The sequence below is a fragment of the Adiantum capillus-veneris genome, chromosome 28 (genome assembly GCF_014529385.1).
Source record: "Adiantum capillus-veneris isolate H3 chromosome 28, ASM1452938v2, whole genome shotgun sequence".
Classification (NCBI taxonomy): Eukaryota; Viridiplantae; Streptophyta; class Polypodiopsida; order Polypodiales; family Pteridaceae; genus Adiantum; species Adiantum capillus-veneris.
The window spans coordinates 113090101-113105228 of NC_140958.1; the positions used below are offsets into that span (position 1 = coordinate 113090101).

The 15128-nt window shown below is 44.8% G+C and overlaps 1 protein-coding gene across 1 annotated transcript; it reads right to left on the minus strand.

The window, feature by feature from the left end:
* Positions 1-915: 915 nt before the first annotated feature.
* Positions 916-4619, minus strand: LOC147421116 (putative pentatricopeptide repeat-containing protein At3g01580). The gene has a single exon (XM_086504746.1). It carries the CDS (start codon positions 4440-4442, stop codon positions 1365-1367), a length of 3078 nt encoding a protein of 1025 aa, XP_086360872.1. The 5' UTR covers positions 4443-4619; the 3' UTR covers positions 916-1364.
* Between the last annotated feature and the right edge of the window lie 10509 nt (positions 4620-15128).

Consider the following 15128-nt stretch of genomic DNA (forward strand, 5'->3'; position numbering starts at 1 on the left):
TGACCTTGTCACTACATTCTTGCATCACAATTGTGTTATCAAGTTGAATACCTTGTGATACCTCACTTTTGTATACTTGTCTTGGCGGGCTCCCTTACTCAACCATGTAGGTTCTGAACCAACCACAGTAGCCAAGTTGGGAGCCAAGTGTCATGAAAAGCCCTCCATATTAACAAACAATTCAAGGTAGAGCAAGCTAACACAAAGCAATGAACATTTGATTGTGGAGTCAAATTCAAGTGGGTTAATCAACAACAGTTGTCAGAGATACGGATCGGGTTGTGGCAGAACTTTTGTATTTTGGAATGCTACTAGAAATATTGAGGGTGGATTACAAAGGGTTTGTCAGGGAAATATTTGATGTGCAATGGTTTAAGGTGAAGAAAAACGAGTAACTTCTCAGTAGTCTTTGAGCTCTATCATGGTGATCATTCTTGAGACTTTTCCTTTCAAAGGTAGAGAGAACAAAGCTTGCATGTCCCCCTAACACTCTCCTTCTGTCTCTGACACTTGTAAAATTCACACTACAACTAAGCATCTAAATGCTGATTGTACAAAAAGGATCTGGCTTGTGTGTTCTTTTTTGTCTCCAAGAATCGTAAAGGTGACAACAAAATGGTTTTACTTCCTCTTCAATGCAAAACATGTGTACAAGTTTTACCATGCAAAGTCTCAATTTACATAATGCTCAGTGAGAGGGCAGAGAGAGTAGGCTTGCTATTAACCACCCAAACATGCTCGTTCCCAAGCCTATGGGCTCTTCGCCCCTTCCTATGCCTTTGCCTGGACCCTTGTCCTCAACACTCAAATTAAACACTCAGCTATGTTTCAGCCTGAGCTAAGGTGCCATCCTCACAAGCCTTCCGAGTTGGCTGCCATTTCTTTTTTTCTTTTTTTTTTTTAAGAACAGGAATTAAATTAACTAGAAAGAATTACAATAGCTTCAGTGGTTGGGGAGAAGCAAGACCCCGGAAAACAGTTACCGTCTTTGACATATGGGAAACCAATCCAGTTACAGTCTTTGACCCGCCCTTCTGGCATGTCTCAAGGAGTTGGTTATTCCCCTAGGTTGGCTGCCATTTCTTGCTGCCAAGGTGACCAAGAAATGGCAGAAAACTCAGAGGAAGTGTTAAAGGACCTAGAAGCAGCTACAAGTGCTGACACCAATTAAATCAGTGCTTCTCATATCCGATGCCACGGACAGTGAATGTTGACATCTTATGGGTAAAACGATTACATTAGTAGCTGCATCATTTTCCCCTCCAAGCCCTTACATTGGCTATCCAGATGTGAAAGCCAATCCAGTGGTGGCGCTAGTTTATGGCAAAACAGCTCTTGGACTGCCATTCCTCTTGCTGTTCTCTTCAATACAATACACCAACATTAGCACAAACATTCGACAATAAAACATAGGTAGAAGATTCTCCCGGAATATACTGCACTGCATCTTGGAAGACCTCCAGTGCAAGCTCGATATTAGCATGCGTGCAACACGCTCCTAGCAAACATGTCCATATGGCAAAGTCACCGCTGCCTACTGGCACTCTTTGTAGTAGATTCTCTAGCCTTCGGAAGTCCCCTGCACGTCCAAGGAGATCCAGTAGACTGCCATAATGTTTGATCTCTGGTTTGTAATTATGGTCTTCCCTCATGGAGACAAAGTAGTCCAAACCTTCAACAAGAAGACCCGCATGGCCGCAAGCTGAAAGCATCATAAGGAGAGACACCTCGCTAGGCTTCGCAAACACATAGCACAACTCCTCAAACAAGCTAAAACTTGCTACACAATTTCCCTCTCTGACATGACCAGCAATGCATGCATTCCATACAACAATGTCAGCTTTTAAACACTGAGTGAAAGAGTCGTGAGCATCAGCCATGCTTGCACAACTACCATAAGCATGAAAAAGACATGAAATGACATGAGGAATCCGATCGAATCCTGCACAGACAATGTCAAAATGTAATCGCTTGCATTTATCTAAATCTCCAACAACACTACTTCCTTGAAGTGCAATTCCGAGAGTAACCTCATCAACAGGCCCACGTTGCTTTATGATTTGTTCAAACAGATCCAGCACCTTTTCCCCTAAGGACTGCCCAACATATGCTGACAGCATTGCATTCCACAACACAATGGTCTTTTGGGGCAATCCCTCAAAAACATCTTCTGCTTCATGTAATGACCCACACTTGCCATACATCCTTATGATAGCTCTGCAAACAAAGTCGTCAGACATGAAGCCTTGTCTGCAGGCATCCGCATGTAATGCTCTTCCAATCTCCAAAGCGACTACCCTGGTTTGATACCCATTGAGACTACAAGCTTCATCCTCCTCTGCCAGAATTATGCATGCCCGGACTGCACATGTGATTGCTATTCCCTCTGCACGTATGCCTTCGATGTGCATCTGCCTGTACCCCAATAAAGCCTTTTCTGCTTTATTATGTTTGACATAAATTGACAGCATTGCACTCCAATGTGGGTTTACACGCATTGTCAATGAAGAAAACATGCTCTCCGCTTCGATGAGTGAACCACAGCTGCTGTACATGCAAGCAAGGGTAGTCATCAGAACAGCACCTGATGTAAAGCCTTTTCTGCAAGCATCTGCGTGTAATGACCGCCCGACCTCTAGGCTTGCAGTATTGTTTGATTGCACCCCTGCCACACGATCAGGTCCATTCTCTAAAAGACATATACATGCCTGAAGGGCTATCACAAACGTCAGCTCGTCAGTAGACCAAGCAACGTGCTCCTGCATCTGCCGGTAGAGCCTTAATGCTGTTACCCCTTGACACTGGTCAATATACGCTGATAGCATTGTACTCCAAGAAACAACATTCCGCCAGCGTAATGCAGAGAACATGACCTCTGCTTCAAGAAATTCCATACTCTTTGCATACACCTTTAATATAGCGTTGCAAATAAATATGTCTGAAGTAAAGCTCCGCATCTCAGCATCACAGTGCAAAGCCTTTCCCATACTTAAAGCTTTACCCTTAGCAGACTGCTCCCCTATAAGAGACACTTCTTCCAACTCAGCATAAAGGGCACACGCTTGAAGAGCAAACAACAAAGTTTGTTGATTTGGAACCACTCCGTGCTTTTGCATCTGTACATATAAGTGCAAGGCCATAATGACATTGCCACATGCTGTATTTGCGCCCAGCAGGGCATTCCAAGTTGCAACATCGCAATGGGACAAGACACAAAATGCACCAAAGGCTTCTGTGATCCTTCCACAGTTTCCATACAAGTTCACGAGCAAAGCGTGGAGCTCAAAACCTTCCTTTCGAGCCTTTGCATGCAGAGCTTGCCCTACTTCCAAAGTTACATCCTGTCCTTTTCGCCAAACAAAATCTTCATTTTGTGAGAGAAGAGCACACGCTTGAAGAGCCAAAACGTCTGCAATCTTGTCTGTTTTCAATCCTTCCTCGAGCATTTGTCTGTAAAGCAATAAAGCCTTCTCTCCGAGGCCTTGCTCGACAAATACCAAAAGTAAAACACTGCAAGTAACAACATTGTGATGAAGGAGCACAGAAAAAATGTTTTCCACTTCTGATAAAGCCCCACATTTTCCATACATTGTGATAAGGCCACAGTTGACATAGACGTTATTGGCAAAACCATTCATGTAGATAACCGAATGTAGTGCACGTCCAATGTCTAAAGTGGTGAGTCTGAGAAGATCTTTACTCTCACAAAAAGCTTCCGACTCTTGTGCAAGCAAGGCACATGCTTTAAGAGTTGTGACATATGTGGGGCGATCTGGGCTGACATTGTCATCCTGCATCTGCACATAGAGCTGCAAAGCCTTCTCAGCTTGATTGTGATCGACGTACGCTGAGAGCATGGCATTCCACGAGACGAGGTCACGCTCCGATGACCTATGAAACATATGCTCTGCATCAAGAATAGCACCACATTTGCCATACATACTAATAAGGGTGTTGTCAACAAAGCCCTTGGATTCAAAACCATATGCCATGGCATTGGCATGAAATAGCCTGCCATGATGAAGGTCTTGAATAATGCCACAAGCCTTGAACAGAGAGACAAGGGTGTAGCTGCTGGGCGGGATGTCCTGTTCCTGCATGCATTGAAAAAATGAAAGGGCATCATGAGGACGACCTGAATCTGTGTATGCGCTGATGAGCGCGGTGCCAGACACAACAGAGAGGCGTGGCAGCTGTTTTGAGACGAGAAGGGCGTTATGGAGAGAGCCACATTTGGCAAGGGCCAGAACAAGGTGCTCGCCGAGAGAGCCTGAGAGAGGAACATGATGATGGCCAATGTGCGCCTGCACTTGTTTGGCGAAAGCGAGCCCGCGGTGCTCGAGGAGGATACAAGACTTGAGGAGAGAGATGTAGGAGGAGGTGGAGGGGGGAGGGGAGTTGTGCAGGGTCTTGACACGCTCTGCTATTGACCTGCTAGGCATGCGGCGAAGCAGCTCGCCATGTTTCACAGTCGGAGCATGCCGCCGACAGTCAAATTAGCACGTCACCGAGCCACTACTGCTTGCGAGGTAGGCCTAGCACTTCAGGTGGCCAAAGACTTCCATCGCCTCGCAGCGTCTAACGGGCGGAGCTTAGCCTATTGGTTTGAGTTTAATCTTTCATCTGAGTTGGCAGAGATATTGACGGCCAGGAAGTGGACGTGGGAAGCCCGAGGCGGATTGAGCCCAGACGTGAGGCAAAATGTGGACAAATCAATGCGAAAAAATGGGCCGAACGTCGACTTAACTTGAACTCAGGGCCTCGATGCTCAGATTGAGACGCATGGACTAACCATCTCACCCGCGTGCACATTTTGTTACCATGGGCTGTTTTTATTGGATTTTATTATAAAACATAGGTGTTGTCCGGGTTTAGTCTATAGTCGGATTTAATTTGTGGTCGGGTTTAGTTTTTAAGTGTTTATCTATAACTACGATCTTTTCGATTTCTATGCGCACACTTCTCTGTCCTCGATCCCCTTCAGCCCCCCTCTTTAATGTTATGTGTTACTTAGTCCTGAGGCCATGCTTGGATAGGAGGCTACCCTCATCACTATATCACGTGGACATGCTCATTATTTATTTGATTGAGTCATGGACCAAGGTTGTCAATCCAATAGGTGTGTAGGTGATCGCCGATGAGAAGTGCACCACTTATCTTATTTTTACAGTAGTTTTGCAACAACCAGCCACTTTGGGTGTCCATGTGTGAATGGGCCAAACTTTTGTAAAAGGTCCATTTGACCTAAAAATCCTCATTCTCTGAGGTGTAAGCTAAGAAGTGTTGTTGCTCCATCTCTGTCTCCTTCTTCTTCGTGTGCTCATAGGTATGTGTGCGTGTGTGTGTGTGCGCGCGTGTGTATGTGTGTGTATGCTTGAGAGAGAGAGAGAGAGAGAGAGAGAGAGAGAGAGAGGGAATCGGCCCTTGCTTCGCCGTCCCCACTGCGTTTTTCTCGTGCGCCACCCGACCGCCCAGAGAGAGAGAGAGAGAGAGAGAGAGAGAGAGAGAGAGAGAGAGAGAGAGAGAGAGAGAGAGAGAGAAAAGCCCCCCCCCCCGGCCGCCACACACACTCACACAGATAGATAGTTCTATTATCGTTCTCGAAGGTCAAATATGACTTATGGGACCAAATGAACATGTCACGTGGTGTGAGTGGAGGTCATAAGTGACTCTTGATGCTAAAAAATGGCTGAAATTAGCGTCGCAATAGAGAATCCACATCGTGGTTGGAAGAGGAAGGTATGTAGGGAGAGCTCATGGCTGAATATATGGGGAAAAGAGGACCTAATGTGGTCAAAAGCTGAGCACTTAAGTAGTGTGTGGTACTCACTCTCTCGCACTTGACGAGGGCATAAGGTGCAAAGTCAATGAGACTCCTCGCAAGTGCCCCAACGTCCTGACTCGCAGCATAGAGAATGGGAGCTAAGACAAATGGAGACAATGGTGCGGATCGCACTCAACAGGATGGGCTCAAGGATGTAGGGATGGATTCCGTTACCTCGTTCGGAGAAGAAGAGAGATTTGTAATTTGGGGCAATGTATGTGGTGTAATGGCTGAAGCGTGAACCTATGGATTTCTCCCAAGTCGTGATACATTGGCGTTGTAAGAAGGCCTCATTAACTTGGGAGTCGATCGACGCATCCTTGACCAAGTGACATGCATCCCATCTTCCAAACCATTTCTTAATGTCAAAAATCCATCCCGAACTTAGTATTTTGCTTTTGCATGTCTTTTGGACCTTTTGACTTGCTTTATATGCGATTCTAGGAAGTCGATACAAAGGGCTACGTTGTGTCTTAAGCATGTACTCTGGAACCCTTTGCATGCCCAAGACCTCAATGGGAAGCGATCAGGACTCAAGAAGTAAGAGCATGTAGGGTTTTTGTGTTTTTACTTGAATAAAGTTGGTGAGAAAACGCTTTTGAACATTTTCAAACTCTTTCCAAGTAGACTTCCCGATGTTACCAACCCACACCTCCACTCCATAAAGAAGCACCGGCGTCACCAATGCGAGTTCTCATTATCCACCTACCTTAGGTTCCAGGCCCTCGACGGGGACCCAAGGTAGTACAAACCAAGACCCAAACATAGCGGCTAGTGACTCTTCTTCTGACTACGACGTCATGGAGGGTTTCCCAATGCCTAATCCCGATAGCTCAAGCCAAGACATGCATGCCATGGGCCCACGGTCCGGGCCGAGCGTGCTTAGCCGCTTGAAGGAAACCTTTAGTAGAGCCACTCGCTTCGAACATGGAGCTAATGATGTAAATGAGGGGGGTGGGGAAGTAAATTCGCCATTCATGACCAACATAGACCCTATGACCTTAGAGAGTGTGCACATAAATACTTCATTCACTGCACCTCCTGACTCTTCAGAGCTATTCCCCTCCAAGGTCATATTACTCGATGGTAGAAGCCTTGCCGAAGTGCAAGAGGTTGAGCGATATATCATTGCGGCTAGGGAAAAGGAAATCAAGAGCTTACGCAAGGCGGAGCAACGAAGAGAGTTAAAAGCAAAAGCCCCTATGTCAATATCCTTGCTACGAGAGCAAACGAGTGTTGCTGACTTAGCAACCGCTAAGGGCCAACCCCTAGAAAGCAACATTGCATCTAGCTCAAAGGACACCCCTAGCACCTCAATCCTAGATGGAGCATTCTTAAATGAGAACTGGGAGTACGAACTACAAACAAAAACTCTAACCGACCTATACACATGTTACACCTATCACGTGGGTTGGTTAGATGTCCTACAATCCACAATGGGTGCTACTAGTGTGGAGGATCAACAACAAAGAGTTTGTGAGGTCATCCATAGGGTCATTGAGTTAGATCAACATGCCTTCAACGGGTCTCATGAGATTCTTGGATATAGGAAAGGCTAAACAACCGACCTTATCGCAAATGGAGACTCCCTCGGTAAGTCCGATGGATCCTCCATAAGTTGTTTCACCAGGGGTCTCAGTGCAATATGAGCCCACAAGTGATAAATTTACCTTTCAAGTCTAGCTCATCTTTCCCTTGATGACACCATGGCTACCATGCCTACCCCAATGATGGGCATGCCAAGAAACACGCCATGGATCTCATTTGTTAGTAAAGCACCGCTACATAGTAGCTCAATGTCTGCAAAACAGTACCTACAAGTGTGTACCAATCGTATACACCCATGGGTCCTCATACTCGTGTAGCCCCTACCCCTCCCATTGTTTCAACTACCTATGCTCCATAACCACAACACCCAAGTTCTTATTTCCATGGGACGATACCGGCTAGCATTAGCATGTCACATCTGACGTCTGCTATGCCTAGGGCCACCCATATGAACTTTGGGCCACCACATGGCACAACACCGTACCAAACGTGGAATTCAAGGCTTCCTATGTGCCAAGCCCAATGCCAATACCTACTCCACATGTAGTCTCTGGAGCACCTCCACCCACGGTTCCTACTCACTTAGGTGACTTGGCAACATTTGCTCAAGCTATCGGTCGATCTATCGCTGAAAATATGCGTAACACGCCTGATAGAGAGCCTAGAAGTAAGGTAGTACAAATAGCCAAGCTCACACAAAAATTTAGTGGAAACAGGGATGTGAGAAAGCATATCGAAGTCTTTAAACAAACATGCGATTCTCTAGGAGAACACAATGACCTGCATAAGAGTAATGCTTTAAGCTTAACCTTAAGTGGGAAGGCTAGGGATTGGTATAGAACCCTAAGGGTGGAAGAAAAAACGATTTACCCTACTCTTAGGAGACATTTCTTGAAAGAATACATACGAGAGGGAGTGCATTGGGGTGTAGCCTCTCAACTCCAGAAAGCCCAATGAGAGGAAGGAGAGTCGGTGAGAGACTTTATTAGTCGCTTGAAGCATTTGAATTCTCGTTGTAATCCAAATGAGTGCTTCAATAATAATCAATTGCTTCATAGATTCATTAGGGGATTACAACATGAGGATATCTACAATGGCCTAGTCATTAGAGATATCACCACTTCGGAAGTAGCCACCACCAATGCGATCCAATTGGAGGATAATTTAATGATTCAAGGAGAAAGAGTGTCTATTGAGCCTAAATCTATTAGCTCACAAGCATCGTGGCATCAGCTAATGACCCTAAAGCCTATTGCAATGGGAACTGGGATGCCTGTGGGAGGTATGGTCATCAAGCTAAGGATTGCATAGTATTTAAGCGCGTGATGGCCAATAGACCAACCTTAGCATGGACAGACACACCTCGAGTGCCTGCATTGATGCAGGCCCCACCTCTTGAACAAACAGCACAACACATGGTCCATAGGGCCCAAAATGTTGTTCAAACAACACCCTTACCACCTCCAGTGCTAGGACCGCAACCACCACATTCGAGAATCACTTCTGTGAATCAAGTGGATTGTGAGTCATCTATTGCTTGTTTGGAAGGTTGTGAGGAAGATATAGATCCTTATATTGCCTATGGGATGGATGTGCTTGAAGAAAGTCCACAATACTACATGGAGGACTATTGGGGACAAGTCAAACCTGTCTATCAAGTAGCTGCTCTTGCTGCAAGAGGCCAAAATATCAATTACACTGCTAAGAGACCACCTCTTCAATGCTATGAGTGTGGAGGTCCACATCGTGTGGCTGAGTGTCCTATTAGGCTACAAAAGAACGCCACACTAATGCAAACCAATCAAGCGAGCAGTCTACAATGCCGATACTCATGTGTAATCGATGTGGCATAGATCATTTGATTGCCCAACGTCCAAATAATCCAAATGCACCGAAGATCACGCCATTAAACTTGATTGAGGTTATCGAGGAGCCATCACAAAGTAACATGTGGTACCAGTAAACATACTCACACGATCGATGCTCCAAAAACAAAATTATATTATTGAGGAAAGAGACACGGCATCAATTGCCCAATCTTAGAAAAAGAAGAAACCACAAAGAAAGAGATCGCAAAAAGCAACGAAGTCAGACCCCAGTTCAAAGACCAACATAGGGACTGGTGACGACCCCGTATATATGAACGACGTTGAAGAGGATTCTGATTCAGGTGAAACCATGGAGACCACAACGACCACTAAGATAGAAACCAACAAGGAAGATCTTCATTAGCCACAATGGCCAGGATCCAAGAAGAAGATAGGAACTTATCCAAACCCTACAGAGGAGATCGAGTGAGTCAAGCAATTAAGGAGTTTGGTAGAAGATACCCAAAGGGATCTAGAACCAGCACTTAGGTAGATCTAGATTACAGACACTGTGTTCCCTACGCAACAACAACCTCACCAAGTCCATAGACCCTTAGCCATACCTATTGTCATCCAAGAAGAAAGTGACTTAAAGTCATGGGAAAGTGGGCGTACTCACTTCTTGATGGAAAGAATGTTTACAGAGGGACTACCTGATCCTATCAAAGAAATGGAGATCCCATCTTCCCCACATCAAGGGGCTGAAGCCCAAAAGGTGCCGTTAAACATTGCCAAATTGATGGATTTCATGTCTTCAGAAGTTAGAACCACCATCATGTCCAAACTAGCTTCTCCACATCAAGGGGTTGAAGCCCAAAAGGTGCCGTTAAACATTGCCAAATTATGGATTTCATGTCTTTAGAAGTTAGAACCACCATCATGTCCAAACTATAAAAAGACCCTGAGCTAGTCTCAGCTCTTCGAGCCTTCCTCAATGGAGAACTGAAGTTTGGGCTACCACAATTTGCACAGATGGATGGAGCTGGGGAGATGCCAATAGAGGAGGAACACTTAGATCCACAACCCAACCTAGATGAGAACCTTGTTATAGATGAAGTGTGCGAGTGGGAGCATGTGTGAGTGTATGCAGCAATGGAGAAGAGAGGAAAAGAGGAGACCTTGTGTTTGCAGGGGCTAAAACTCACTCTCTACATGTGAGCCCCCTTATTCTATTATGTACATAATGAATAAGTATAGTGGGCGGGCACCTGGCCTAACCAGCCACATGGGGCTTTATCCCAACAACCTCCCACGTAAAGGCCAATGTGGCCGTGAGAGAGAAAAGAAAACCGTACAAAACCTGTACAAGGCCATCACAAGTATGACCTCAGCCAACGCCCAGTAGCTCACATAATCTGTGTGCATCCAGCTCTAATCATAGAGAAAGTATAGAGCGATCGACACCATACTCCTCACCAAAGCCGCACACATCCTGCAAGTATCTCACCATACGCTGCAAAGTGCCCCTATGCTCAACCCCAACGTCAGTCATTGCACGACTAACTGCTCCCACTGCAAATGCACCTACTGCAAATGCAATCTCGGGTCTCGAGATGAGTATCTCGTACATGAGACTCCCGAATGCTGATGCAATCCTAGCAATATCTGCCATTCTGACCATCTCGGTCAAATTTGGCTCAAAACTCCACTCTTGGAAATCACTCTGACACCCGAACTCAGATCCCTGGGATCCATCCTCGTGTCCATCACATGTCACATGTGCACCAAGAGCATTTGTCTGTCCTGAACCCTATGTGGTAAGAGCAATGCCTAGCTCTAACTCACATGCATCAGCCTCTGGCCTAAGCATATCCATGAAATGATTGAATCACGACTGAATCCTCAACACTCAAGCCATCCGTATTCGTCATCATATCCGCGAATGACATGACCTGCTGCACAATTGTTTGCAAAAATGGCTCAACATGCTCACAAACTGGAGCATCATGCAACCTATCTGCAAAGGAGACATGCCTCGTCTCTCTACATGACTGCGTACTCACAAAGACTGTGCCGTCTTGTATGTGACGTACTTGCATCGCATGAATCGTGCCAACACTAGCACCTCTCGCTATGACTAGTTGTCCACAATGCAATCTGAAACTGTGCTCATCCAACACTACGTGGCATCCGCTGTCTCGTAACTGACTCACAGAGATCAAGCTCTGCGTCAAACCTGGCACATGGCGTACATCTCACAACACGTATGATGCACCACTTGGCAACGATAGTCTGACATCTCCTGCGCCAACTATGTCATGCACTGAACCATCAGCTAGACACACATGTCCAAGCATACCACTAGCATATGTGCTAAACCACTCACAACTCGGCGTGACATGAAATCTAGCACTCACATCTAGTATCCAATGCGAAGATAATGTGTCATCAAAAACCGACATAATATAGTCAAGAGTAAACATGGAAGCAAAGGCGACATCTTTGTCATGCGTAGTCACATACGCTACATCTGCCCCCACATCATCCAAAGTGATAACATCCCTCTTGTGTTGTCGTCTGCGCTATCTCAACCACCGAAAACAACGCCTACGTACATGCCCTGTATGACCACAATGCCAACACACAACATCTCTATGTCTACAAGATCATCCTTTGACTGTAGGCATATCTCTAGACTCATTTGTGCCAAAAGCATTGCACAATCTTTGTCATAACTCTCTAGTTGTACATGCATCCAAACCAATGCGATGGACAAAGTCACCAAGGTGTAACATGATCGTCAAACGTGCAAGCTCATCCAAGTCCTCCCACTCATCGTCAGTCATAGACTCTGGCCTAGCATCCATGCTCTGTAGTGGCAACACTTGGCCCAACTGAGTCAATGCAACATGCATACCTGCTTTCCAAAAGTTATGCAAAAAACACTCTTTTGGAGCCCGAAAAATGACCTGCGGAAATGAAAAACTGCATTCTTCCTGTAAGTATGACTGCAAAAAAACATACACACTTGCAATACACCCTTCTCTCAAGCTTGGGAATGTCGCTCAAGATTCCATGAGCACAGATCTGGTGGTTGCTCACCGATCTCAACCTTTCACCGAAAGCGAGCTCACCATAGCCAAAGCTCACTTCTCTTTAGCACTCCATCTGTCATGAAGCCAAAGCTTTGATACCGGTTGAAGTGCGCGAGCGGGAGCGTGTGTGAGTGTGTGCAGCAATGGAGAATAGAGGAGAAGAGGAGACCTTCTGTTTGCAGGGGCTAAAACTCACTCTCTACATGTGAGCCCCCTTATTCTATTATGTACATAATGAATAAGTATAGTGGGTGGACACCTGGCCTAACCGGCCACATGGGGCTTTACCCCAACAACAGAAATACATGTTAACAAGTTGGGACAATACTTTGAGGGTGATGAATCCAATGCAACCATACCAATCACTACTAAGGGATTAACTGTGAAGGGAATCCTTGATGGTGGCGTTGGGGTTGGCATTGTGACTAAAAATTGTTGGGAAACTATGGGAAGACCTCACCTTACGACCACAACCATAGTGGTGAAGATGACCAATGGCTCTATTGTTAAACCTATTGGGATGTTAGAAGATCTCAAGATCAAGGTCTTTGGACATAAAATAAGAATTACCTTCATTGTGGATTTCTCCAAGCACACTATGGCATCGGAGATGATCTTAGGATGTCCTTTTATGAGGGAAGCAAAAATGGTGCATGACTAGTCTAAAAACCATGTCTACTTGCAGTTCCAAGATTCTGTCATTCGAGTGGATCTTGTAACTAGTCGAGCACATCCCCTAGGAAACATGTTTATAATTGATCATAGATATGACACCACAGTTCACTAAGTCCCATTGCAGTATTGTTACACGTGTAAAGCGGACACCGATGTTGGGGAAGATTCTCCTTATATGGATGTACTACCTGGGATGACTGAGTCGGACAATGTGGATTGGGTCCACCTAGCAGCAACCATAGACACTTGGGGAAACAAGGGGACGACCTGGGTAACACATGAGGGGGATGAAATGCCACCACTCGTACCCGTAAATATGCTAGAAGCAATGCATATAGCTTCTGATAAGACTCATCCTCATATAACAAAGAAAACATACAAGTGGGTCCCTAAAGCTTCTTTAGCGACCATAGCTAGTGCTAAAAAACAGAAGCCTTGTAAGAAATGTCCCACTCGCTCCAAAAAATGTAGGGAAACGTGGCGTTGGATTCCTAAACGACTATTGGAAGCCCAAGGCTACTATCGAGGAAATGATCAAATCTGGGTGCCAAAACGTAGATTGTGTTCTTACATGTCACCTGACCCATGTGCGCCCAATCATGTAGCTCCAAAACGAATTGACGATCGTGGAAAGAAAAAAATCACAGAATGCTACACACCCGCTCCAGAGCTAGTTTGGGTACTGAAGAAAGAACGATTTGTTCCACGTAGCTCAGGAAGGGGGGAGTCCCATGAAGCTTCTAGCTCCTCATGTAATGCATCCATAGAGGTAAAAGCTTCTCCACAGCCTCCACCTACAATAGTGGACCTCCATGAAGCTACAAAGGAATCCACATGTCCCAGTGTTCAAGAATCACCTGATGAACCACTTCAAGTTCGATCCTGGGAGAGTACCTTACCACCCTTGCAACTCGATGAGGCACCTAAGGTAATAGAAAACTACTGGCAAAAATCCTCACCTATTACCAACTGGAACAATTGGTTTCAAAGGGTGACGAGCACATTTCAAACAGTATGACCTACCCAAGGAAGGGGGGAAGTCTTCATTCACGTTAGCCTACTGAATTATTTCCCTCTTACCCTTCTTTCCATGACCTCTCAATCACCAATCTTAGGGAATGTATATATAAAGCCTTATACTCACAAAAAACAAAAATAATAAAGAGCAAGAGCAATTAGCAAACGAGTATGCACAATAAAAGTCAAAACATTGACCCAGACCTACACATTCACATCCGGTACACTAAAACAGAAACCTATGTCATCAAACACCTTTGATCCTCATCACTCGAGTGATGGAGGGTAGGTAAGAATCGTACGATAGGAGTGTTTCTGTTTTAGAGTTTAGTGATTAGCAAAGTTCTTTTTCCCACTGATGTGCCTCCTAGAGGTATTCTTGTGTTCCATAGTGTGTACAGGAACGTGTTATTGTTGTTAGTATCTGGACCTTCATGGAATCTTTCTCTCATTCACACTTCAAATTAAGCGTGACCATCAACACAAACAGGTGTTTCTTGTCCATTAGCATTGTCCCTTATCTTTTTGCATCCATGTTTGTCTGCTTTAATTGTGATTGGTAGCATAATATTCAACGCAGTTGCTTAGTATCAAACATTAAATTCAATGTAATTTTTGTCATAATCACTTGTCTAGGTTTAAAAATCAAGCAGTCCGACTAAGCTAGTTTGACCAAGCTAGGTGTTAGAAATCTTCTCTTAATACCATGGGGAATGCCTTCCTAATAATCAATGGTTACTTAGGTTCTTAATCCGATTTAGGCAACATTGTGTGAAATGTACTAGGGATTTCTAGTGGGCTTAGTCCCTATTGACCTTTAGCTTAAGTATTATAAAGAGAGTTTATCAATGTGATGAGCCTAGGAAGGGTAACATTGTTATATGACCTCCCAAAGTTACAAAATTAAAAAATGCTGAAAACGTATAAACAAAAAAATTAAAGTGCCACAATGTAAAATCTTAATCTGGAAGACAAATCTCCACTTGATTTGGTACTTCACTCACATGTATCGCCTATGGTACTAGAGCCCTAGAGGTTCCCAGTGTGGGCGCTTTTCCTTGAAAAGCAAAAAACCCAAGCATACAAAATAAGCACACACACAAATTGAAACAATGTGAAAAGACTTTGGGGAGTCAAAGAAAAGAAAATAAGTCAGGCGAT

What these genes read in the sequence shown, in the direction of transcription:
- LOC147421116 (XM_086504746.1), bottom strand. Translation starts at nt 4,442, where the DNA reads ATGCCTAGCAGGTCAATAGCAGAGCGTGTCAAGACCCTGCACAACTCC.